The following is a 26,451-nucleotide window of genomic DNA, read 5'->3' as shown; positions in this document are numbered from 1 at the left end:
TATATGTGTGGATGTGAAAAATCAAATCCAATTGTGGGTTTCATGTCCCCAAGTAACACTGCAACTACGAGAAAGGCCTTAGATGGGGGCTCGGTGAATTTTGACGTTGCAGTTTTGCATTCTGCACAGCAGCGATTTGAACCTGCAACTTCACACTCAGCAGAATGTTATAGCCTCTGCGCCAACGTCGCGGGTCGAATGCGAAAAGGTGCAAGATATTAACAAAGCAATGCATTATAACAATCTTTGCAGAACTGGCAGAAACAAAATTTTGCACAAGCAATTGCGGTGTGTTAGTGACTGAACAATCACAGGTGCCACTGTGTGGTGATGCATTCTGGTGTTTTAATCGTCCATCTGCATTCATATATGAGGGAATGCCGCTGCCAAAGCAGTTATCTACAAGTCCAACATTCCTTGTCTATTTGTGTACATATATTCATATATACAACGTCGGTTGCAATTCTTCGTAATGTAGCGACACGATTGGTGTAACCCGTACTGCAAGCCAGATGTCACATTTGACCCCTTTCTCTCGCAATTCGGTTGCCGTAGGACCTTGACACTATGTTCCAAGAGTCCATGTAACGGTCCATGCACATGGATATACATTTCTGAAAGGTCAAAGAGAAAAATGTATTAACCGTGAATTATGGCATAACATTACGTGCAGCTACTAAGTAGCACACATTATAGAGAGAGCTATGCAGGTTGCATGCTGATTTGAAAAACTGTCGAAAGATTCCCAGCTCCTTGGCTGTAGGTATTGCGAACATGGACAAGCATAACACTTTCTATAAAAACGATGAGACCCATTACTGTATTAAACCAGCTGCAAGGTCGACACCTTGCATCCCCACCAATTGGGGGCTTAGATGATGACGAGCCTAGTGTCCCTTTATATCGTCCCAACGCTCCCTTTGGGAGACTAGATGAGCCTTCAAAACATGGCACGTATGTGCACACAATGGGGCCAAGAATTTGGTGATTTAGACAAACAGATCATGTCTTCGAATGGAGAATTTAAAGGTAACTGGGAACGAACAAGTATCGTGCAACTGAGAAGTCGGACAAGATAAATGGATAATAACACAGACTCGTCACTGCGCGCTGCGTTTTCCTATTAATCTACGCCCTCAATAACAATGCGCATCTCAATATTTTTCGGAAGCAGAACGACGTTTCAACACCAACACACCTGTTCAGAGTTGTCCAAAGACGTTCCGGGCTTGGAAATGCACTTCTTAAAGCACTTCTCAGTCATTTTCTGAAACGAGATTCGGAGCTTAGCGGTCAGCGCGAGCTAAGACCACGCGCACCGCTCGAGATGACCTCTACAACGGCCGCCTCGCACGTGTCGCATGCGGCAGTGTTTAAAGGTTTCGGTCAACAACTGACGTATGTTACGAGCAAACAAGAATAAACACAAGCGAGTGTAGAAAAGTTTCAGCGAGTCTACGGCTAACAAAACGTGCTTCTGTCACAATACGCGCGCAGCCGGCACACACAGGTTAGTATGCGTCCGCTAATCGTCACCTGCAATAACTCCTGAGCATTTGCCACAGCGATTTGCTGCTTGACCTGGTCCATCAACTCCTCCTTCTGAGCCCCGGTAAGTTTTCCAGCCGGTAAGCCATCCATCGCAAGTGTCGTTGTCGAATAACAAGCGAGGGAGCTCTACGAAATCAGAAAAATTAACAACCACGTGATAAAAAACTACCCGGCTCCTCGCTAATTCCGCAAGAAAAGAAAAGCAAAAAAATGAGGTTACAAGCCAATCGCTGAGCCAATCCATGCCATGGCAAGTGTAGCCGCAAACCACTACCAAAACCGAAACCAAACAAAAACTAGTTTCAAAGTTCTACGTAAAAAACGTAAAAGCTAGAGCCCAAAAAGCGCTTTAAGTTAAATTTTATTTCTACCACTTGAAATTATGGGTTGTATACGTAATTAATTGATACAGCTGTGGCATTTTGGTTTTACCACACTGCGGCTTTGCTGAATCAGTCTCCTACACAAGCACGCGAAAACGCATCGTATGGAGGTTGCGATGAAGTCTGCTAGGACCCTCCAACTTATTTCTAAGTTAAATAGTTGCTGCTCAATCGCGCATCTGTCCGCGCCTTTAACTCATGTAAGTACCAAGTTTCGATGAGCGTTTTCCCGAGTTTGAAATATTAGCGTGGCATATTAGAAGTCGTATCGCTCGTAACGCCGACTCTTCGTGAAACCGCGGTGTAATACATTACAGTACAATCCGTGTTATGGCTTTCAGGTTCGCTACTGCGCTACCAACGCTGGAGAAAACACGACCAGCAATGATTCTCCGGATATCCTCCAGCTGCATTTGCGAGCAGATTCTAAAGTTCAGAAGATCAGTAAAGCCATGAAAGCATACTTGGAGCGAGCCAAGGCATACGGTAATATCGTTCTTTGATCAAAGAAAATGTTACCGAAGTTTCGAAGATGCTCACTTGGAAAACTAAAAGTGCGCTCTATATCTCAACCCGATCGCTATCCTGGAAACGGGCTTTTTGTGACGTCCTAGCGTGTCTTAATAATCTTCAGGTACAAACCTAAGGGATGTTGCGCGTTACCTTGTGGCGTTTTTCAGATAATTTTATAAAGAAAGAGCAACATGAGTTTGACCTTGGGAAACGGCATCTTGCAAACATGATGGGTGTTGATGCCGACGAAATGACGCAGGATGACATTGACGTGAGTTGCCCGTTATGCATACCCGCAATTCACAGATCTCAACTAACGTCAGTCAACTTCTTGTTTCTTTTAGAGAGCCATTCGGTATTTGATGCCTTCAGGCCTACATGAGCCCAAAGCTCGACCAATAATGAAGGTAAATGCGCTTGCCTTTTTCTGCGGTTTACATGTGAAAATACAAAAATATTATATTTATCGAAATCTCGATAATTTTCATTTCTAGCCTCCCGAAGACGTATTCCCAAGAGAAAAAGGTTAGTTGAAAAAATTCCTTGTTTCCGATTAGTGCGGTTTGTTGGTATTATGAAACTTGAAGCTTAGGGATAGTGCAGAAAATAATTTGCAAGCAAGCATTTTACAGCTTGGACACAGTGGGCCCTTTTTAGTATGGATGTGGAAGTCTGTAAACAACTCTAGTGCTGCATCTTTAACTGCTTGGGAGGTTAGCTCACAGAAATAGGTACTCGCAGTAAGGACAACTTTTTGGAAACTACAATTTTGGGTGCATTGTAATGTAGCACCACAGAAGCAAAGAACGCAATACTAAGGTTAGTGGCTTTATTTTGCACACTATGCTATTATGCCAAGGAGGAATAATTAAATTTGTTGTCATTATGTGTTGTACTGTGTATCTGTTGCGTCTCTACAGCCGTGGTTGGCTGCCGAAGATTTATTGAACTTGAGGAGCCAGGAACAGTCTAGCAAGCACTGGCGAGGTGTTCGATCTGTGAGGCGCACTCGTCTTAAAGGACCAGTGCCTTCAAATGCGCACTTCATTATTGTCGTCTTCTGGCGACATGTCAGTATCATGTAATTCAATTAAGTGTTTTTTTTTTATATTGTGTACAATTGGCTAAAGTACCCATGGCATTGAGCAGGGCATACGATATAAGGGAAAGAAAATGCAACTAAAAGCAGCGTAATTGCACAGACAGTGCTCTACATATATTCACCCATGTAGTATGAGACATGATCGCACAAAAGCTATGCAGCAGATTAAAATAGCATTCTTCAAACTCATGAGGTACACTCCTAATCATGTGATTGCGTGCACTGCCTATGTTAAGTTTATCATGCTGGCAGCTGTCCTATCAAGGAGGTCCAAAGGCAACTCTTACAATTTCATCCTTTCAGAAAATTTTCATATTTCTAATTGGATACAGCATGGAGCATCCATTTACTGCAGTGAAGCAGCCAGGATGTGTAGTACATGCCTAGGGGGCTTACACATTTCTCTCATTTTCATAGCATCAACTTGCAGAAATACTTTGCTGTTCAAACTATTGGATATTTTTTTTTATCACTAGCAATATACCTCAAGCGCCCGAATTGCTTCATGCAGCACTGTTTGAACACATCTTGTAATGTTGTGATGCCTTGCTTATGTGCAGCTGCGCAGTTCGACTATTCTGGAAGGCCGTTTCACTACCTCTTCTACACAACGAGGCCCCACTACTACGCCGTGTTGCATGTGAGAAATGAAATTAAATTCACAACTTTGTTTTATAATGCATGAATGATACCCCAGCCACACAAGACACTTTCAGTCTCTATTAAGCCTGATTGGGGTCGACTGTACCTATTGCAATCGGCTATCTTTCACGGGTTTTGTTAAGGAGCCATTCATAATCTAGAAATTCGATCCCAATCGGACTTGATCATGATTGACAGTGCCCCATGTTGTTGAGGTATAATGTTGGCACCCGTGATCTGCATTAATATGCTCTGAGCACCCTAAATGCCTCTATTTGTTCTACGTTGTGATTTTCAGAAATGTACACGCTAACATGTTACAGTAGTTTTCTGAAATTGTGCACTATTTTGCAGAGCTTTCACGAATTCTTTTAGTATTTGGTGATTTGCAACAAATGCCTAGCTGGTAACTGATAAAACAAGAAGCTGAGAACTGTACAAGTGATGGATATAAAACAATAAGCGTAATGCTAAAATATACCTTAGACGCAGTAAGGGTAAAAGCAGACTAATTTAGGCTGGTACTCTTGCAAATAAATATGCAGCCTTAGAACAGAGAGATGAAAATGACATAGAGGTAATGAATGAAACCGTAACAAGGCTGGCATAAAAAGCAGCAATTGAAGTGGAAGGTAAGGCACCAAGGTAACCAGTAGGTAAGCTCTCCCAAGTAACAAAGGACTTAATAAAGAAACAACAAAGAATGAAAATGTCCAATTCAAGAGATCAGATAGAATTCATGGAACTGTCAAAACTTATCAGCAAGTAGAAAATAAGGGATATGCGAAATTATAACATGAGAAAGACTGAGGAAGCAGTAAAAAATGAATGCAGCGTAAAGTCAGTGAGAAGGAAACTTAGCACAGGAAAAACCAAGATGTGTGCACTGATATATAAGCAGGGTAATATCATCGGCAATCTTGATGATATAGTAAAAGCAGCAGAAGAATTCAATACTGACCTGTACAGTACTCGGAGCAGCCACGATACCTACATTTGAAGTAGTAATGAACAGGTTACAGGTACTCCTTCTGTAACTGGCGATGAAGTTAGAAGGGCCTTGCAAGACATGAAATGGGGAAAAGCGGCAGGGGACGATGGAATAACAGTCAATATAATCGAAAATGGGAGAGGCATAATGCTTGAAAAACTGGCAGCCCTTTATACGAACTGTCTATCAACTTACAAATCCTATACAAATGGCAGAATGCCAACATTATACTAATCCACAAAAAGGGAGAAATTAAAGAATTGAAAAATTACAGACCCATTAGCTTAGTTCCAGTATTGTATAACTTATTTACAAAGATCATTTCTAATAGAATAAGGGCAACACTTCAGTTAACCAAGAGAACAGGCGGGCTTCAAGAAGGGATACTGTACAATAGATCACATCCATGTTTCCCGCCAGGTAATCGAGAAATATGCAGAGTACAATCAGCCTCTCTATATGGCTTTCATAGATTACCGAAAGGCATTTGATTCAGTAGAGATACCAGCAGCCATAGAGGCATTACGTCATCAAGGAGTACAGGAGGCTTACATAGATATACTGAAAAATATCTACAGAGATTCCATAGCTACGTTAAATCTCTATAAGAAAAGTAGGAAGATACCTATAAAGAAAGGTATCAGACAAGGAAACAATCTCTCCAATGCTATTAACTGGGTGCTAGGAAGAAGTATTCAAGCTATTAAACTGGCAAGGCTCAGGAGTTAGGATCAATGCCGAATATCTCAGCAACTTTTGCAGACAACATTCTCCTGTTCAGCAACAGGGGGCAAGTTACAACAAATGATTGAGTATCTTAACAGAGAGACTGTAAGAGTGGGACTGAAGATTAATATTCAGAAGACAAAGGTAATGATCAATAGCCGCGCAAGGGAAGAATAGTTCATCATCGCCAGTCAACCTCTAGAGTCTGTGAAGGAGTCTGTAAAGGACAGTTACTCACAGGCAACCCTGATCATGCGAGGGAAATTTGCAGAATAAATATTGGTTGGAGCGCATATGGATGATATTGTCAGCTCCTGACTGGAAGCTTACCATTATCATTGAAAAGAAAGGTGCACAATCAGTGCATTTTACCGGTGCTAATATATGGGGCAGAAAGTTGGAGACTGATAAAGAAGCTTCAGATCAAGTTGAGGACCACGTAAAGAGCGATGGAACAGAGAATGTTTGGAGTAACATTAAGAGACAGAGAGAAGTGTGGATCAGAGAGCAAACGGGAATAGCCGATATTCGAATTGGCATTAAGAGAAAAAAATGGGGCTGGGCAGGGGATGTAATGCATAGGTTAAATAACCAGTGGACCATTAGGGTTACAAAGTGGGCGCCAAGAGAAAGGAAGCGAAGTATGACAGAAGACTAGGTGGTGGGATGAAATTAGGAAATTCGCAGGTGCTAGTAGGAATTGGTTGGCGCAGGACAGGTGTAGTTGGGGATCGCAGGGAGAGGCCTTCATCCTGCAGTGGGCATAATTGGCTGGTGATGATTAAAAAATAGAATGATGGCACTGTGGATAAGGAAACAAATGTGGGTAGACGGTAGTAAATGCTAGTTGGGAATTAAAAGAAGAGGAGTTGAGGGCAGGCTATAGGATGTGTAGAATAGAAATTTAGTGTCAATTTAGCAGTAAATGCAAGAAAAATGTGTTAGGGCATTACATCGCACCTCTTTGAGATCCCGAACCCATGATTTAAACAGTGTTCACTGCATTGCAAAATGTTGTTTGGGAGCTCACTCAACACACTTTGTGGCTCTTTGAGGAGCGAAGTGCAACTGACAGTGGTGCGGAATAGAACACTGTCATTTGCACTATATATATTATATATACCTCAATCCTGTGACCGGCTTCCAGCACTTCAAACAAATGCACTTTTTTCCACTTTGACACTCGTAATGCTAAAGCATAAAAAAATTGAGAAGGGAAATGCTCTAGAGGGTGGTAAGAATTAGATGGAGCGGCAAGATTAAGGAATGTACATGTACAGGGTGAATTTAGATGATTAGGACACTGATAATTGGAGCTCTTCATGGAGGTTGCTGCTATTGCTGATGATTAGTAGCAAAACAACTTTGAGTTCTACGGAACATTTACAGGACAAGCTTTAAGGTGGTTTGGTACGCTTAAGATCGTAAACGGGAATACATGGCGCAATAACGACACAAGGACGAAGCAGGAACATGGGATGAGCGCTCGTCCCGTATTCCTGCTTCGTCGCTCGTCCCGTGTTCCTGCTTCGTCCTTGTGTCATTATTGCGCCATGTATTCCAGTTTACAATTGAACTACCAACATGCCCAAACATCTTCCCTGCTAACGCTTAAGATCTGTTAGTTGTTCAATAACAACCTGATTAAAGAATATGTTTTACAATTGCCTGCTAACCCTCTATTAACCCTCCACCTTGTGTTTTGCACAGTAGGTTAGAACGTGGGAAAACTATGAACAAACATCAGGCCTAAGGGTTTGACATAATAAAGGTTGAATAATAATGGCAGGCCAGTGACTTATGGCGACGGCTTAGTGGCTTTGACATTCTGCACCTGATCATGAGGTCATAAGTTTCATTCTCGGCCACGGTGCCCACATTTTGATGGGATCAAAATGCATAAACACTCATGTACCATGCATTGGGTGCACGTTGAAGAACTCCAGAAGGTCAAAGTTAATGAGCTGTCCACTACTGCTATTCTCATAACCTGCTGCATAGTTTTGTACATTAAACCCCACAATTTTGAATGGTAGACTAGTGCCAACCCTATTCTCAATTTTGCTGGACATCGATGTTTTCGAGAGTGGTCGTAAATTTAGGTTAAACATACATTGAAACCATTTGTCCTGGCAATCCTGGCAAAGTTTGAAATTCCAACTGTTCAAATATTGACAGACCTAGTTAATGCACATGATGAGTGGTTAATGTATCAGATATTTCTGACAAATTATAGTGCATAAACACGGCCATTATGTACCACCACAAGTCTTTTTTTTTTTGTCATTAAAGGATGCAGTCACTCATCTGGCAGAACTGAACCGCCTGGAAACCCGTATGATCAACAGAGGAGTGGCAGAACCAGCAGCTGAACAAAAGTTGTAAGTTTCTTAACCTATATTGGAGGGAGGGGGATGGGGGGGAGTTGTTGCCTGACTTTCAGTGCATGCAGCTACAAAACCCACGAATCTCCTTTGAAATGTGCCCCATATGTTCCAATATGCAATTAATGTTTATTTGTTGTTCAGTGCTAGCATCATCTTGGCACTAATTCTCCCTTTTTAGCCTGATTCTCTTCAACTCTTCTGGTTAGTACTCCTGATTTCATGGTAGCCACATGCTGCAGGGAGCTCCTAAAAATTGTGGTAATTTCATAAGTGAGGCCCAAGTATTACTTATGAAGTGCACTAGCATGTGAAGTCTGTTACAATACATGTACTAACACGAAGCACCTGGTAACACAAGCGCAGACTAATGGTAAGGATGAATTTGAATTGGGGCATGACAGGCACCATGACAGGCAGCATGCCATTCATTCTACATCACCCTGCTAGCTCATCTCATGTGCAGTTGTTGGTTGATAACATAACACTAGCTTATTTCCAACCCTCGTTTGGAGAACTGAAGTTCTTCATAAAACACACTGTTCGCTCCTGCATTAAAAGCTGCTTTAAGAATTTGGCAGAGGCACACTGTTTATATGTGGGAATGCGAAAGCATTAGAGTCTCTTTGGTGAAGTGCTTTCGATTGCTGTTTTCAACCTGCGTTGAAATTCTTTCAGCTGATTCGGTGTGTGCATGTGTTTGCATATACATTGGCCACAAACTGGCTCATTTTATACGCTCTTGAGGTGGGCTCCAGATACCATCGCAGTTGACACTGCACCAATGAAATTTGAAAAGCAAGTGACGTACAGGGGTCAGCATCCTCTTTTTATACACTCAAGATGTGTTGCCACCTCTTCCCCATTGGTCCTAGTGTTTGCACAATGAAGCATGCACTAGGACACACCTTTAGTCATCAAGGTGGCCGCGACATGATATGTGCAATGATGCACACACTAGGCATACCTTTAGTGAGCCAGAACCTCGGAGTGGCCATGGCATCATTGCAGAGTGCTCATCTCGCACCCCGAGGCCCGGGTTCAATTCCCTCCCAGACAGAAAGGTATCAAATTTCCTTTTCAAGGCCATTAATTTACTTTGTTTGCAGGAACGTCCCTGAGAAATCCAAGCAACAACAATCCAAACATTTTTGACATGTTCTTACTCTTTGCACCATTGGCTATTTTTGGTGCCATCGATCGGGCACGCTGCTGCCGCCAATGAATTTTCGCTTAATGGGGCATATAATGCGTTCGCATTAAGGCATCCATACGATGTGAAACGTCGTTTCGTCCTACTCGAAATATATACACTGAAGGAATATGAGTTAGCGGTCTGAAAGCATTTCTGGGTGTTTTTGCCTTGCAAGCATAGACTTCTAACAGCACTTTAAGCATTTTTCTCCCAGGAGTACTCGGTTATACCTCTATATCAAGAGAAAAACAACATGATGTTTTGTTGTAATTGTGTAATGACAAACTGTTGCTGTTCTACATACAAGTTTGTCAATATACAGGGTGGTCATTTTTATGTTTTCCAGAATTTTTGAAAGAGGCTTTTGCGGAAAGAATAAGTGAAACAACAGTGGCTTTTTACGGAAAGTTTGATGGCGCATATCTCCAAACTGGTGTTAATTTGAAAATTTATTGCAAATGAATACACCTTGCAAACTAACTGGCTACAATTTGTAAATTGTGATATGTGCTGTGAAGTAATTAATTAGGAAATGAATTAGTGGATTTTTTAATTAGTTGAATATGTGTTTAGATTTTTCATGCTAAGAATGTCCACTTCTATGAGTAATCCAGCTCAAGGACTGTAATTGTTATCTGCAACAAGCGATTCTTAATAATACCAGCAAGCTTAAAAATGATCACACCATGTAGTTCAGGAGAACCACAATAACAGTGCACAAGGTATTAAGTGCCATGCAGGAGATAGTCTGTGTAGAATTGTAGCAATTCATTGTTTGTGGCTTGCGCATGCTGTTGCATCACTTTCAATGATGCCCTGCATTTTCGAAAGAGAAAACGAATCGAGTACTTACTCTATTTTAGTGTGTACTTTCTTCCTACAAGATTTGCTAAAATGTGACACAAGCGCTAGATTCGAATAAAAACAAAAACTACCATAATGACAAGTTATCATCATTAGCATTAAAAGTTTCTTTAATCCTATCCAAGCCTTACTTGGAGCTGCAGTAAGTTTTTGCCCACTCTGCAAGTTCATTAGACTACAGTTTATTCTCGGCATTGCAGTGAGGCTGCCATGATCTGCAATGCTTTTAAAAAATCCACGTCTCAAATGCCATAGACAGCACTGAAAATGCAGTACTCTGGGCGGTTGACAGAGATTACGAAGCCTCCATCAGCAACAATCAGTGACACACAGTTTATTGTAGCTTCGATGCAATAACTTTTTTTTGCCACTTGAGAGGGAAGTGCCAGTATTATATCTCTCTTACCATGAAAAACTGGTAGGTGAGGAATAATGGGAATTGCATTTATAATTTCTCGAATTATGAAAAACATGGTGCATGTTACAATAGTGGGCATTGCATCTTTTCGTCTATGGCCATGAAAATCAGGTGTGCATTACAATCGACGGCGCTTTATCTCGAGTAAATACGGTAATTAACTTAGTTGTATTGGGCAGTGCAGGATGTTTGTACATAGCTGATGAATAACATGCGCACTTCACGTTGTGTCTGCTAGAAATGTTCAAGACAGCATCTGGCTTCCAAAGAAGGATCTTGAACTGCTGCTTCTGGAGACATTGAAAGATCTTCAGGTGATTTCTCACATCTTTCTAGTTTTCGCACCCTCCCCATCCATGTTTGGCCTGAAGTGTAGAGAAACCCTGACTTTGCTAGTTTCTTAGTGTTGGTTCTATTTTGAGCAATAACTAAGAGGTTGGTACCATATGAGCATACTATATATATGAGCATACTATATTGGTGAAAGCTTAAGAGTGCAAGAAACATACTCGCATAGACGCACATGCTCACACATACAAACACTGAAGGACCCCTCCCCTTCGCACAGTTTCATGTGTTTGAATTTGTGAGTGTGCGCATGTATGTTTGTGTGTCTTGAACTCTTCAGCTTTTGGTACAGCTTCAGCACATTGCTGCTCAACATCAGCACATTTTACTCTGTATCATGACGTTACAATAATGCCAATGATTTCATGTCTGCATTTATTGACCAACTCCACTTTCACATCAAATTTAAATATTTTCCAACCAACAAACTTGCTGTGTCATTCTTTTACATGTGAGAAACACGTGGTAGAGTTTCTCTAGCATTTAAAATACCGTATATTTACACAATTCTACCATACCACTGATTGTAGCATGCAGTTATATTATCGCCCAAATACAATACTAATGATAATAACAACTTGATGTGGATTCTACCGCGCACATCAAGTAACAAAACCTGAGCCGACGCGTATCATGCTGAAACGATGTTATGGAACATAAAAAGGCACACAGACACACACACAGCTGAATCTTAGTGGAAAGTGGCTGTCAGAGCCCAACAACACCCCCTTTTCGCTGTCTGCTGACCACAGAAAATCATCTTGAGTTCCACTTAGTGCATTAGAAATGCCGCAGTTCTGGAAGCTCATGCAACCATTTTCTGCGGGAAGGCATTCTACGCACCACGGACCGACCTTGCGATGTCTCCGAGCGTCACTTTCTTCAGACGACCTATTTGAGAGCAGTGTGGCTGACTACCTTGCATTGAGCTTTCTCTTTTTTTTTTTTAGTAAGAATTGTTTTTATTTTTTATATTGAGTAAAATTAGTTATGATCAAAACACACATGTAAATGTGAACGCACCTTTTATTTTAAAGATGTGCGTGTTAGAATCGCCCAAATATGGTAACATTAATGCACGGCTGCTTTGTATATACAATACAGTTGCCTGTTCGCAGTTGGACTATGGATGCTTTGTGCATGGCTCAGCTCGAAAGTGTGCGTTGGAGGCTCTTGACCCAGTGCATCATCTTGGACTGCACCTGTGTTCTGGCACTTTCCGAATGTCCCCCATGCTAAACTTGCAAGCAGAAACAAACCAGTTGCCTTTGGAACACAGAAGACTATTTCTTGGAAACACATACGTAATGAGGGTTTTGTCAGGCTCAACGCACCCTTGTAGAATACGATTTGCATGTCTGCGCTTTGTAACACATTTTAGCAGCAAACCAGTAGTCATTCCAACCTTTTTATCAGATACCAAAAACTAAACGCAGGCCTATGTCAGGAGATAGGCAAAAAAGCATTTTTACAGAATGAACCTTCTTTTGCTCCTTGGAAGGTGAAGCACGCCTAATGCGACTTCAGGTTAATGAAAAACAGGAAACACTCTTCACCAAGAGAGGCTTTACTAAGTGAATATTTTGAAATAGAATCGAAATATAATTTACACACGAAATATTTTACAGACGGATCAAAGAGCCATGATAAATGTAGGTGCTTCAGTCACATCAGATCATTTTGAAAGACAAATTAGACTTTCTAGTCATGCTACTGTGTTTACTGTAGAATTCTATGCCATCTTGTCAGCTCTTGAAGACACCCTGAAAAAATAAATTTTGCAATCTGTCATATTTAGTGACTCTTCGAACTCTCTTCAAGCTCTCACATCTAGGGGTACTGCCGAGAAATAATTTACTGAGAAAAATACAAAATCAATACGCCAAATGTCATAGCAGATGTTTAAACAACACTTTCTGCTGGGTTCCGAGTCATGTAGAAATCCCCTGTAACAACAAAGCAAATTTTATGGTGGCTAGCACCAAAGATCTCGAGCTATATGATGTCGGCCTACTTTGGCAGGATTATAAATGCACATTAAAAAGTGCAGTTGCAAAACACTGGCAGAAACTATGGGATCAGCAAGATCATAACAAGATTTATATGTAAAAGCTGTTTTGGAAGAATGGCGCAGTTTGCACCGCAGAGAAAGATTTCACGAGGTATAATCCTATGTTGCCTAAATTGGTCACACAAAGCTGACCCATAGTTACCTATCAAATAATAAACCACAACCAACATGCCAACACTGCAGTGAAGTTTTAAATGTGCTACACATTTTAATAACATGGTACCAGCTTAGAAAAATGGAGACAAGTATGTTTTAAATGCTTTTACGAGCAAAGAATTCCGTTTCATCCCATGCTTTTATTGAGCAATGAGGTGCTTGTGCCACATCAAGACATTTTGAAGTATATAAAGGCCACAGGCGTGCTACAGAAATTGTAGCGCATTTCATGCTTTTATACTTTTGCTTGGCTATCTACACAGACTTACCACATTTTAATAAATAAGGTACTTCTAAAAACATGTATTTGGCGCATTATAGCCTGTGCAGCTGCTGCACCATTAAAATCCTAAATCATCATCATCAGCAATGAGAGTCGACTATGTATCTAACCATTTTCCCTCCTACCTGGGGCACTGGGTAGCCTATAGTCGAATGGGTAGCGTACTGGGCCACTGTGCTGAGGGAACAAGGTTCAAAACCAACCATTGAACCAACTTGCGTCACTCAATATGTGGCAATGTGTATATATGTGCACCTCTTCAGCGAACTTCTTTCACCCAGAGAGAGAGAATAAACATTTTTATTAGGTAAATGCAGCTTTGGAGAGGGGTCCTCATTCCAGAATGCCTTGAGCTCGGGCCGCATCCTGGGCTCTCGCAATCAGCCGTTGCTGATCCTCGTGGTCGGAGTTGGCCAAGGCTCTCTCCCAAAGCTTGTTGGTGTGGTGAGGGTTCGGAGGATTTAATGGCACCACTCTGCAACGCCCTACTATCTGCCTGAGGGACCCGGGCTCTTCGCAGAAGCGGCATTGTGGAGAGAATTGTGTAGGGGCTATGAGGTGATTTCTGGTTGGGTGGGGTAATGTATTAACCTGTAGAGCTCGGAGGAATTGCCCCTGCTCTCTAGGTAGTGACTCATAGGTCCCTGTAGGTGCAGGGCTGGGTAGGCACTGCTGTTAATGAAACTCTTTGATGCCGACTTGCAGCAGTCTGTGTTGGTCACCAGTGAAGCTCTTTTATGCCAACTTTGGTCACTGGGTATGTGCCAGTATGTGTGTGGCACTTTTCAATGATGAAAAAGGTCCCTTAAGTCTCCCTGATGCTGAGCGAAATCGAACCCACATCACAAGAGTTCCTTAAGGACAGCAACCCGACGCTTTAGCAGGCTGTGCCACAAATTCACTGGATATGTGCCAGTTTTCAATGAACATCTTTCACACCAACACTAATGATGGCACTAGGTATGTGCTGTTCTTCAATGAACCTCTCGCCAACTTGGGTCGCTGCTTTCACACGCACTGGCACGCCATGCCTCATCACGGAGGCCATGTGCGGACTTCTCCGTAGCACCGCTAGATGGCGCAGCATGTTCAGAAAGAAGCGTGAGGAGGAGCCCGGCTGCTGCATGATGCACCTCTCAGTGTTTGCACGTATTGTCGTGTCATGCATTTCAAAGGTCATGTGCAGGCTTCACAGCTGCTCCGCTAGATTGAGTGTTCTTGTGAAGCATGAAAGAGGAGTCTTGTTGCAGTACACTCCTCATACATAACTCGTTTTGACGATGGCAATATGTTTTGTACCTATATTAATTCAATGCCAAATGCATTCATCGACAGTCATTGTGAGATGGCTTCTGCCAAATTTTTTTCATTGGTACATTACTTTGTGTGACGTTTCTCACGGAAAGTACACAACTTGCCTGCATGGCAGCTGCAAGTCTTGTTGCAACACACAGGGTATTAAACTGGAACTGAACCGGAAACCAGAAAAAAGAATTTTTGCTTTTACTCAAACAGGAACTGAGCCGGAATGCCACAGTTTCTTTATACTACAGAGCAGAATCAATAGGAGAAAATAATGGTTTTCGGTTCAGGTTGGTTACTTTTTCTGAAAATTTTCATCCATGCATTGCCTACACTTATGGGTCAGCTGCACTACTTCATTTGTACGTGCACACCATCTTTGTGTGATCTTAAAAGTAGCAGCACTGTTAGCATGATTTTCAGCATATTGCATCAGGGCATTGGCATAGCCAGAAAGTGGCATGCATGGCACGTGCACTCCTGCGAAATTTCTTTGTTGGTATGACCAGTTTCTGGTAAACCGAAACAAAAACCGGAACAAAAAAAGTTGATTCGACGCTCTACCAGCGTGGCAGTTAAGCAGCAAGATTTAATAGGTGTACTTGATCAGGTACAAATGTATCTGGTTGTGGGCAGTGCAACTCAACAGGGGATATAAGTACATTTGAGAGTAAAAGAACCCACTGCTCTTGTTTTCTTCATCCAAAGTCCATATTCTGTCTTTTTACTTATAACCAACACAACAAACTTAAATCAAGCTGAGCTCCTGTGTGTTACCTGTGCTTATGTAAATGCAAATGCTACTACATTTCACAGCAGTGTTTCTTTCTCTGCTTTCTTTTTCTTTCCCAGTATGAGTACTTCGTGAAGACCCTAGATCGATTAGTGGAACACCCCTACTCATCGCAAGCCAAAGAATTCATCATGCGTTACAGAAAACCGAGGATATCTACACTTGTTCGAGAGGAGATACCGCCGGTATGCACTTAGGTCCTGCACATATTTGTTATCAGTGTATTGAGGGTAGTTGGGATAAGTTTCTGAATAGGTTGGTAAGTATTATGTGTTGTATGTGGATGGTTCTGAAAGGTTAGCCAGGTTTAAGCCTAGCTTCAATATGTAGTCAAACCTTTGGTTAAAAAAAGCTTTTTCTCCCATTCGTTTGCCCAAGAATCTGTACTGTTCATCATTGTCAAGTTTGCAGCCACTACATTCTCGTAGTAAACTTTATAATTTATTCTCCAGACACTCTTCATAAGCTCAACTTGAGCATAGCTGCTTGAATGCAGTTGTGTGCACACCCATTGTTGACTCGTGTAGATAACCCTGGCTCATTCCACAGTGTTGAGTTTCCTGCCAGACCTTTTTCCCTGTTCTGTACTGCTCACTGCCTTTGGCGAGATTTCTGTGCAGGGATTGTTGCAGTCATCATCTTTGCACACCACGTCGCAAATTGTGGACCATTTGTCACGTGATATTGGCTTCTGAATGGAAATTTCAACACATTGTTGGAGATACCTTTCTTTACATTCAATTCTTTCTCTGTGTTTCGTGCTGAAGATGAAGTCATGTATTTGTGAATTCCACTACCATATAATGGACCCTGGACCTTCGTCAAACTGCTGCGACAGCTTCTTGCCAAGGTGTCCCTCCGGCCCACTTTGTTCTGGAAAATAAAATTTGAATCCCGAGCTGTTACAAGAATCTCACATGACATGTCTGCCAACTGGCTGCACTAGTGTTAACTGCATGTATGAACTTTGCCTAAATTTTGAGGCACAGGCCTTGCAGGCCACCCCAACAAACTTGCTATGCCTCCTTCCTCTTGAAGAAACAAAACTGTGGCTGCCCTTTTAGCAGGGAACCCTTGTGCGACTAGCTGAAGAACAAATTATGCTTTGAGGTGAAAAGGGACGTATGATAAATTTTCAATATAACGCAGTCATTGAGACAGGAAATGTACTTCATTATAAACATTATTTTGTAAAAAGAAAGGAATGGCTCCAAAAAAGTCATAGAAGGCTGGGATGTGCGCTCCAACTGGTGGGACCTTGCAAAAGTGTATACTGAAATACATCCATGGTTGATAATAGCGATGTGACAGAGTAGAAACTCTGCTGACACTTGTAAGCAGCAGCCTTGTCTATTGGTTAACATAACGTGATGCTGTTAGACCCAAATAAGGAGCGGCCACCACATGGCAGAGTGATCTTCTCGGCACTGTTTACCTCTCGAGTTTGATGGGAAATATTGAAAGGTCGCCGCGTAGGCTGCGCCATACTGTCCAGGGCAGATTTGCCAATTTGTATTCCTTAGTATGGGGCTACAGCACTCGAAATAATTCAGTATAAAATGCAAGCACTACAGTCTGGACCTCAAAAAAACTTTGAATAAAGCGAGGTTTTCGATAAAGTGTCCTATAATGGAAAACAGCGTAAGAAACAAGGACTGAGACAAACTGCATAAGTGCTCGTGTTATGTGTGTGTCAATTCTTGTTCCTCGCGCTGTTTTCCACAACGAAATGTAATATGAACTAGCCCAGTGTTTCAATCTTTTGCAGTTGGATTATGTAATTTCATTATAAAAGATTATTGTACATATGACGGATAAGTAGACATGTCCTCATTCTTGTGTTCAGTTGCTTTGTTCTTTCAGCGTGTAACAGTGTGCTGGCTGATTTCTTGCGAACCTCTTATAGCCTCATAGCAAAAGTGGAAAGTCTTAGGTCTCTGGTAGATGCTACTGAATAGTACATATAGATAAGGAGTTAAGACTAGATGGCTTGCTCTGATATTGTTGATATTTTGGAACAGTATTGCAGACAATAGTTTGTCAAGGTCACAGACTTATTTGGGTCGCACAATCTGTTACAATTGTGGGATTGGACCTGCAGCACAAAAACATGTAAGCTTTTGTGAGCTGATAATAGTTCTTTAAAAACTCTTTCTTTCCCCCAACACGCAGTTGCAATATGATGAAACTGGCAGGCCTTATGCCAAGGCTAGTGGTAAGTTCATCTGTATATTTGCTTCCTCATACAATGGCTTTTAGCTGAGGTTAGTGTCTGGGTTTTCATTAGCTTTATTCCCTCTCTGCAACCCCCCCCCCCCCCCCCCGCTCCCTTTTAAGGTGCCCGAAAGCATGCGAGAGCTGAAGTGACTGTCTGGGGCAATGGCACAGGAAAAGTGAACATCCATGGTCACGGCATCGAGTACTTCACTGATGTCACAGACAGGTTGGTCAGCATCTGCTTCTTGAGGCTTATTGACATCCAATCAAGTGCTATTATTTAACAGCAATTGCATTTTTTCAGTTTATTGCTTAATATAATGGTTATGCTTTTAGCAGTTATGAAATACAAAAGTGCTACATCACTGTGCTGTAGTAGACAGCCTGGTTTCATGCTCCGTGTAAGCTGACATTGCACAGCTGTTTGACCTCTGTGCTGAAGTGAACAGTGCACAGAAAATGCTTTTCTGCACATAACTAATTCCATGTGGCAAAGTACAGATGTATTTAGCTGTATGCGCTGTTCTAAAGAGCCTGCCCTTCTGTGATGGACACAAAATCATAACATCATATGCACTCCCCTGCTGTCATGTCAGGTCAGCATCATGCTCTTGAATAACTACGTTGCTTTACAGACGATGTACTGCTTTCGGTGATAATTGGGCACCTCCATTGCACGTAACATATATGGCATTGATGCCTCATTTCCTGGTTGTTTCTATCAATACATAGTGGATGCAGGTTACATGAAATTCCGATGAAATTTTTTATAAGCAAAACTAGACAATTTTGCTGGGTTTTCTACACTTTGAGCGACAAGGGTCATCAGATTATAAAAAACAATTTTCTTCTTTAGTTTTGATCAACAGATTTACTGTTGTGTATCTTCACCATGACACACTAAAACACTCACTTGTATGTTTGCGTAACGTTGTTCAGTCAAGGAGCAGCACTATAGTTTTTAAAGTGAAGCTTTCTATACCTCTTCCTTCAACTCTCTCACTGCTACTGCTGCTGTCCGGCACACCACGTTGGGGAGTGGTTCAGAGCGTCTGTACACATGACAGGAGCACGCGGCAGAGAGGAAAGCGCAAGAAACTCGTTTGCACCTTTGCACCACGACGAATATGAACAATGCCTTCTGGAGCTCCCTGGGCATCGCCACATTAGCCTCTTGACAGCTGTAATTATCCGTGACCTCCACAAAAGCATGACAGAAATTGCAGTGATTACCTTTCTAATAACATGCAAGTGCAAAGGGAAGCTAGATAGAACGGTAGAAAGGTGAGGGGGGAAAGGAGGCAGAGAATGGGTAGAAACAACGCATTGGCAAAACAAGTGAATAACAGCCTTGCTACTCATTGCTGTCATTTCCCATACAAGGGTTGCGAGGGATAGGGAAAAGGTGACGTGATAAGGTGAGGAAACGCTACTACTATAGACGTGACAGCAGCTGCAGGCAAATGGGTTAAATTTAAGTTCAAAATACAGTACAATAAGTTTCTGCTATTTCTGAAAAATTAAACACCATGCAAATTTGTCAAGCGGGCAACTTACGCAGGGCGTGCAGAAGCAGCGCCGCATTAGAGCACACCGTAGGGTCTAGGCAACACTACAGAAGCAGTCGCACATAAAATCAACACTTCTGTGCCTGCCGTAGTAGCTTTGTGGCTGTGGCATTGCTCGAAGTGGCAGGTTTGATCCTGACCCCAGCAGCCGCATTTGATGGGGGGCGAAATAAAAAAGCTCTCGTGCACTTATATTTAGGTACACATTGAGCAACAACACGGTGTCAAAATTAATGAGAATTAATAATAATATAATATATGGGGTTTTACGTGCCAAAACCACTTTCTGATTATGAGGCATGCCGTAGTGGGGGACTCCGGAAATTTTGACCACCCGGGGTTCTTTAACGTGCACCTAAATCTAAGTACACGGGTGTTTTCGCATTTCGCCCCCATCGAAATGCGGCCGCCGTGGCCGGGATTCGATCCCGCGACCTCGTGCTCAGCAGTCTAACACCATAGCCACTGAGCAACCGCGGCGGGTAAATCAGAATTAATCTGATTGTGGTATTGGGACGTACAGCCTCACAGTTCAATTAAAATTTAGTACTTCTGCCACGACACGGTGTGCCATGTGAGGCAATGAATATGCTCAACCCTCAGAGGTTATGAAGTATGGCACACAACAATGCCTCCCCTGTGTGTTCAGTGTACCATGCAGACAAACAGCATTTGTGCGCGCAAGGTAACATTTAACATCAACTAACCACTCTCGTGTTGGGCTAAACGTTGGAAGAAAGTGAACATTCGCCATCAACATCACTGGTAATTAGCATTGATCAAAGCAAACAGCACAGAAAACTTTGTTTACATTGATTCCCACAGTGTATGAGATCCGCATAAGTTTTAATCATATTTGCTAATTTCAGTTTTGGTCACTGCGTTGTGGAATCTTTTTATCTTACTAGAAACCAAGAGCATTAAGGAATATAATACAGTTAAACCTCAGTATAACTATTAGTTGTCATTCTGCTTTTCACACCCACTCCTGCGATAGCCTGATAAGGCTGCAATATGTATAAATAAAATTCATTATAAGAGAACATCATTATAATGAAATTCTCGATATAATTAAGTATTTATCTTTTTATAACTTGTCCAAAGCACACCTTGTCTTTATACACAATTTCAGTATAGCGAAATTCATTATCACCGCAAAGGAATACTGAGGCAATGACAGGCAACTTTCTTGGATGCAGAAGGTTAAATGGTCAGACTGAAAGTGGCTCTCAAATCATGCACCCCGCAACCAAGAGTGATAAAGTCGAATTATGGTAAGATCCTATTGCGTCCCGATAAGTGATAGGTGCCATCTTCCCGCACGAGCAAGGGGAAGGGGGGGGGGGGGGGCAGGGGCAGGTTGGTGCGTGTCACCTTTTTCCGGCATGACCATGGTTGTACATGGCTGAGCGCATATGCAGCCCGTGCACCCTGTTTTAGAGGTAATCTGCCGCATGTGCATAGGGTGGCTGCATCAAGATGGCGTGGCATCATGTGCACTCTCCACCCGCGTGTTTGTTTGCTGTGTAATATGAAGTTTCAGAGATGCGTTGAAGCGAGAGGCAGATGAAGCATTCGCTCCCCACGCCAGCACGTTTCATGATAGGGTCGTCCCGCAGCAGTCGATACTATCAGTGATGGGGGCAGAGTAGACACGAAAGCATGGATGGGGGGGGGGGCTTCTCTTCGAACCTGTGATGTGAGATACTATCGACAGGAAACCATATCTTTCGTCGCCGACTCTCAAATTGAACAAAATAATGTTTTTCTCATTCTAGTTTGCTTTTTCTGATTGCCCAATGATTCGGAAAGTTTTGAGGCCCTTTTCATGCAAGAAAAATCCATAGGCGACTGTAGTTATTTGCACAAAAGGTGCAATTTTAATATTACAAAATTGAAGTAAGTATAACAAAGCAGATTGCCTATTTTACTGACTTCGTCACATCGAGTTTTAACTGTACTTCCTAAGATGTGATGGCCTGCATGGGGTACTTCTGAAATTGGTTCCATTTATCAAGAGTTCCATTTACTGAGAGACAAAGCTGAATACAGTTGCATGAATACAAAACTAACCAACCATGAGGATAGTGTTCCATTTAAGCAATTTCCATTTATCAAGATTCCACTCTGCATGAATTTAAGAGTTTCATTAATTCTTGACTACATGTTGTCACACTCTGGCTTTTCTCGACCCTTTTGATCTTTTGTGGTTCTTTTTCAGGGAGCAGATAATGTTTCCGCTGCAGTTTACGGGACTCCTCATGAAAGTTGACATTGAGGCCACGCTCAACGACGCCGAAGGACCAACTGTCCGTGCAAATGCCATACGCCATGGACTGGCATTAGCCCTGCGCAGCTTCCTCTCTGAGCAGGAGGTGGAAAAGATGAGGCTGGGTGAGAGAAAGAATGGCTCTTGGCATGTGCGCAACAGTGCAATGTTTTGTAGCTTCTGCATACGTTTGTCAAAGTTTATTTTCTTAGAACAGCAGAAATATGAAATGAGCAACTTACAATAATTGAAGCTACTGACTTCCATAGTGTGCGTTTATAGTAAGCATGGTCGACAATTAATAAAACATGGCAATCTAAGCGCACAGTCACGGGTTCGTTCTGATTTGTGTGATGCTTCACTGCAAGTCATTTTAGTATGACTCAAGGGTTAGCTTGAGGGTAGCTTTTTTCTTTAGCTCAAGGAAGTGATGGATGAGACGTTACATGTGTGTGCTGCTTGTGAGTATTGATAATTTCCCGATACCTTGTTTGCACCTCACCATAGCACAGAATAAAGCAAAAGTCTCGCATCTGTTTTGTTGTGGTTCATTTATTGCAGACCTGTTGCTCTTTCTGGTTGTAGATTAAGGAGGAATACTGTTTAAATGCCTTCCTTTTTGGAAGCCTGCGAACTTGAGTCCCGCCTTGTGATTTACCATGCAGCTGGATTGCTCACAAGGGACCCTCGCCGTAGGGAGCGCAAAAAGCCAGGCCAAGAAGGCGCTCGTCGCAAGTACACTTGGTAGGTTGACAGAGCTGGTGCTTGCACATTGGTAGCAATATCTGTTGAAAACAAATCCCATTTCTTTGTACAGCAAAGAGCATTTTTGTAGGAGCAACTTGAAAGGAAGGTTTTGTGCTCACTGTTGCATTTGTTTTCATTTTAAGTATCACAGAAAGGTCACAGTTTTCATCGGCATCAATGAATAGAACATGTGGCAACATTGTTTTCTTTGCTTCCCTGTTTCATCTTGGATAAAAATCTCGCTATCAAAGAAGTGAGCTGCTGCAGAGATTTGAACCGGTATTAAAGTTTGTCGGCAACTAAAAGTTCGAATGAACCAGGCAGATAGCAATGCCAAGTGTCTTATTGAATGATGAAAAAAAAAATGCAAGCTTGCTGAAATGTTTGAGCCAAATCAGAGGAACGATAAAAGAAAAATATTCTCTTTAAGCTCGGACAAAGACACTCGCCACTGTAAGGAGCACTGATGCATTAATAATAACAAGTCAGTACGTGGTCCACAATACCTGCAGCACCATCGCCTAATAACTACTTTCATTATAAGCAAGGTCACAGGTGCGCTGTGATCCTGCTGGCGGTAGCTTACAGCAGGTGCTTACACATAGCTGGAGACGAGCTCCGCAACTCGAATTCTTTGGATTTGCTACAGTACCAATTGACTATCAGATTATGCGAACTCCAGCCATCCAGCAAAGATAGATGCGAGTTGTCATGTGCCTAAGCATGCTAAACTGCTTAGTGATTTTGTACACCGATGCATTGCATGTCCAATGCAGTGAATCAGTGTACAGCATCTCTGATAAAACAGGCTAATAGAAAGCGTTAGCTTGTCCATGTGTGTATTATCCTTCACAGAATATGAGGTTTCTAAAGACGGGGGTGGGGTGGGGGTGTCTTGGGTGCTAATGTTAACCAAGGAAATGACAGCGCTGTAGCGCACACAAAGGTCTTATTGGTCCTTTTATACAAGGATGCCAGCTAGCCAAAATACATATAAAGAATAGTTCTTTTATGAAGACAGGCTGAGGATGCTAGGGTGTTTGTCTCACCATGCAAGGATACCAAGAAAATAACCTTCACCCGTTCCAGACACCATTCAAGCTGTTAGTCTTCCCTGGTTCAGTTTACACGAATGGAACCATGTCCAAGTGATCATGTTTGCCCATAATAGTGCCGCTTTCCAATGCCTCTTCTGTTCCTCTTATGCTCACATTATCCTGCCGTCAGGCAGAATTTGCATCACAACAGTCGCCCCATCACTCGTTGTAGCTTGAAACTACAACCCCTACTCCCAATTGTCGTGCGTGTTATGCAGTTAAACCGAATGTTAGGAGATACAAGAGCATCATGGGGAAGACAAACATCAGGGTATTTGAGAGAGTTGAGCAACCCCGCAACGTTTATATAAGCGATTGCATTGGTGGCACATATCTACAACCTTTGTCCGCAAAGTTTCGGGACTGATTTATTTTCTTCTCTAGAAATGATTCCCCAAAACAAATGTTGGTGCGTATGTGTAGCGCCATCTTTTCGGGCTTACCTGAGCTATTTATGTTAATTGCTGTGACAGCTGCTAAATGGCACTACATGTAGAAAAATATGTTGTCACTAGTCGTCTACACATTCTACTGTGAGTGAATGTGGCGAGATAAATGTCCACCTCGAACATCATGTAAACATAAAATTCTGTGTGAAGCTTTTCAAGACATCCACACAGACGTATGAGCTCCTTCGTGACGCTTACGGCAACAGACATTATCGCGTGCGTGAGTTTTCGAGTGGCATAAGAGGTTCGTATCGGGGAGAACACAAGGCAGGGGTGCCCTGCAACCTCCCGGAATGAAAACAACCTGGCTCCGATCAGGGAGATCATACAGCAAGGCCGTACAATTACAGTCTGCATCCTATCGAATGCTCTCGACATTAGTAAAACAACATGCCCCCAAATTTTGCGTGAGAACTTGAGGAAACTAAAGCTGAATGCCAGACTTGTGCCGCACTCCCTCACACAGGACCAAAAGGACACGCAGACATCATTGAGCACTGATTTGCTCTCTGAGGCAGAGAAGGATGCTGCATTTGTCGACAGCATCATTGCTGAGGACGAAACATGGTGTTTTCAATACGATCCTCAAATAAAGAGGCAGAGCGCCGAATGGCGGTCCACAAGCTCTCCGGCGTCGAGAAAGGTGCGGCGACAGAAGACCAAAACAAAGACGATGCTGATAGTTTTTTTTTCGATGCCAGGGGTGTCATACACCATGAGTTCGTCCCACAAGGGCAGACGATGAATCGGGAGCTTTATATCCGCGTACTCCAACACATGCATGATGCACTGCGACGCCGTCACCCTGACTTATGGGCATCTGGACAATGGAGCCTCCTCCACGATGACGCAAGGCCACATACTGCTCTCAGCGTGACAACATTTCTCGCCAAGCACAGCATTACTGTACTTCCCGATCTGGCATAATACTCACCTGACCTCTCTCCATGCGAATTTTTACTGTTTCTTCGTGTGAAGAGAGCCCTAAAAGGCCGCTGGATGGGGAGCGTGGAGGCCATTCAAGATGGCACGACAAAGGAGCTGACAGGTGAAAAGGGGTGGGGGGGGGGCCTGCCAAAAGAAGCGTTTTCCAACTGTTTCCAAGACCTCAAGAAGCGTTGGAAGCTGTGTATAGACTATATGGAAGGGGTGCTGCACAAATTATTTCAATGTTAAACACATTTTTTTTAATGGACTCAGTCTCGGAACTTTACAGACAAAGGTTGTAGTTTAACCAAAGAATGGCACAAGGCTGTTATTGGAATGGCCTGCCATATTCTACTGAGCTGTTGGTAGAAAGTGCTGTTAGTGACATAATCATTTACATGCAGTTAGTTTTCGTATCCTTCCAGACGAAAACACCTGTGTTACATAAGAATGTTGCTGCCACATTGCTGTTGGAAAAAGTGTCACAAGATGTCATTAGTAGTGCTACTACTGCCATCCACGTCTCCGGTAACCCGGTATTCTGTTATGAGTAATATGTTTATGGACAACTTAAATCTCTCTATTATCGGTTTATCAGCAAGTACCACTCCTCAGATGCCCACACACCTGTTCCTGTTTACAGGTTGTTTTATTCACTATTTGTGCATTACATATTAGTGAAAATAGCACTTAAAGGCTATAAAATAAGCCATCAAACTTGTTCATTTGTTTATGACATTGGTAAACATGGTGCAACGTAACATACATTTGAACAATTATATTTTTTTTATTTTAGGTAGAATGGGCACCCGTTCATGTACATGGAATGTTCATGTACAAGCGTATACATGGGCATGTTTTTATTTGGTCACATGGTTAGGTAAGGTGAAGTAAAGTTCAGATAGATCATACAGTAGGCATGGTAGGGCTGGTATATGTGGCAGTATATATATTTGCTCAAGGCTCTGTTGATGGACAATGAGACATATTACATTGCATTTGAGATTTGATGAAATTGGTGCAAGCTATTTAATGAGACAGCTAGAGATTAGAAAAATGCCTTTTATGAAATGTTATTTGATAGCTTAGATTGTAATCTGTCCCTTTCTGACATTCTTTTATGATTCTTTTTTTCAGGCTTAAGCGGTAGTCAGCACGAAGAGAAGACATCAGAGTAGTTATGGTGATCATTAAATAAACATCAACTACAACCATTGTCATTCTGGCTATTCTTTTTCTTCTTTGCGAATAAAATTGTACAGTAGACTTCCATTAATTCGGCCCTTACGGAACCGACGAAATGGATCGAATTATCCAGCGGATTGAATTAAAGAAAAAAAAAACAGCTGGTTCACTTGGCAATATTTTCCAGATTCTAATTTGCCCCCAAATCATATGCGCACCCACTTTCTTTCGGTCATAAGCAGAAAATCAACGTAGAAATGACATTAATTG

At 42.2% G+C, this 26,451-nt stretch overlaps 2 protein-coding genes across 3 annotated transcripts; one reads left to right on the top strand and one right to left on the bottom strand.

The window, feature by feature from the left end:
• Positions 1–325: 325 nt before the first annotated feature.
• On the bottom strand, positions 326–1,759 carry LOC135921284 (mitochondrial import inner membrane translocase subunit Tim13-B). The gene is made up of 3 exons (XM_065455609.2): positions 1,537–1,759; positions 1,199–1,267; positions 326–614 (listed from the first exon to the last, which is right to left on the bottom strand). The coding sequence occupies exons 1-3, from the start codon at positions 1,639–1,641 to the stop codon at positions 516–518; spliced, it is 273 nt and encodes a 90-aa protein (XP_065311681.1). The 5' UTR covers positions 1,642–1,759; the 3' UTR covers positions 326–515.
• On the top strand, positions 1,343–26,216 carry mRpS9 (mitochondrial ribosomal protein S9). 2 transcript variants are annotated; one of them, XM_065455606.2, is made up of 15 exons: positions 1,343–1,510; positions 1,566–1,612; positions 2,276–2,420; positions 2,615–2,718; positions 2,792–2,854; positions 2,942–2,972; positions 4,110–4,189; positions 8,201–8,289; positions 11,008–11,083; positions 15,782–15,907; positions 17,895–17,937; positions 18,060–18,165; positions 21,729–21,901; positions 22,442–22,520; positions 26,134–26,216. In XM_065455606.2, the coding sequence occupies exons 3-15, from the start codon at positions 2,387–2,389 to the stop codon at positions 26,144–26,146; spliced, it is 1,017 nt and encodes a 338-aa protein (XP_065311678.2). In that variant the 5' UTR covers positions 1,343–1,510; positions 1,566–1,612; positions 2,276–2,386; the 3' UTR covers positions 26,147–26,216. The 2 variants fall into 2 exon arrangements, with proteins under 2 accessions (XP_065311678.2, XP_065311677.2); XM_065455605.2 differs by lacking the exons at positions 1,343–1,510; positions 1,566–1,612 and adding an exon at positions 1,968–2,134.
• The last annotated feature ends 235 nt before the right edge of the window (positions 26,217–26,451 follow it).

The sequence above is a fragment of the Dermacentor albipictus genome, chromosome 5, assembly GCF_038994185.2.
Source record: "Dermacentor albipictus isolate Rhodes 1998 colony chromosome 5, USDA_Dalb.pri_finalv2, whole genome shotgun sequence".
NCBI classification, from domain to species: Eukaryota; Metazoa; Arthropoda; class Arachnida; order Ixodida; family Ixodidae; genus Dermacentor; species Dermacentor albipictus.
Note: the sequence above shows the minus strand (reverse complement) of the source record. Positions and strands in the feature narration are given on the sequence as shown.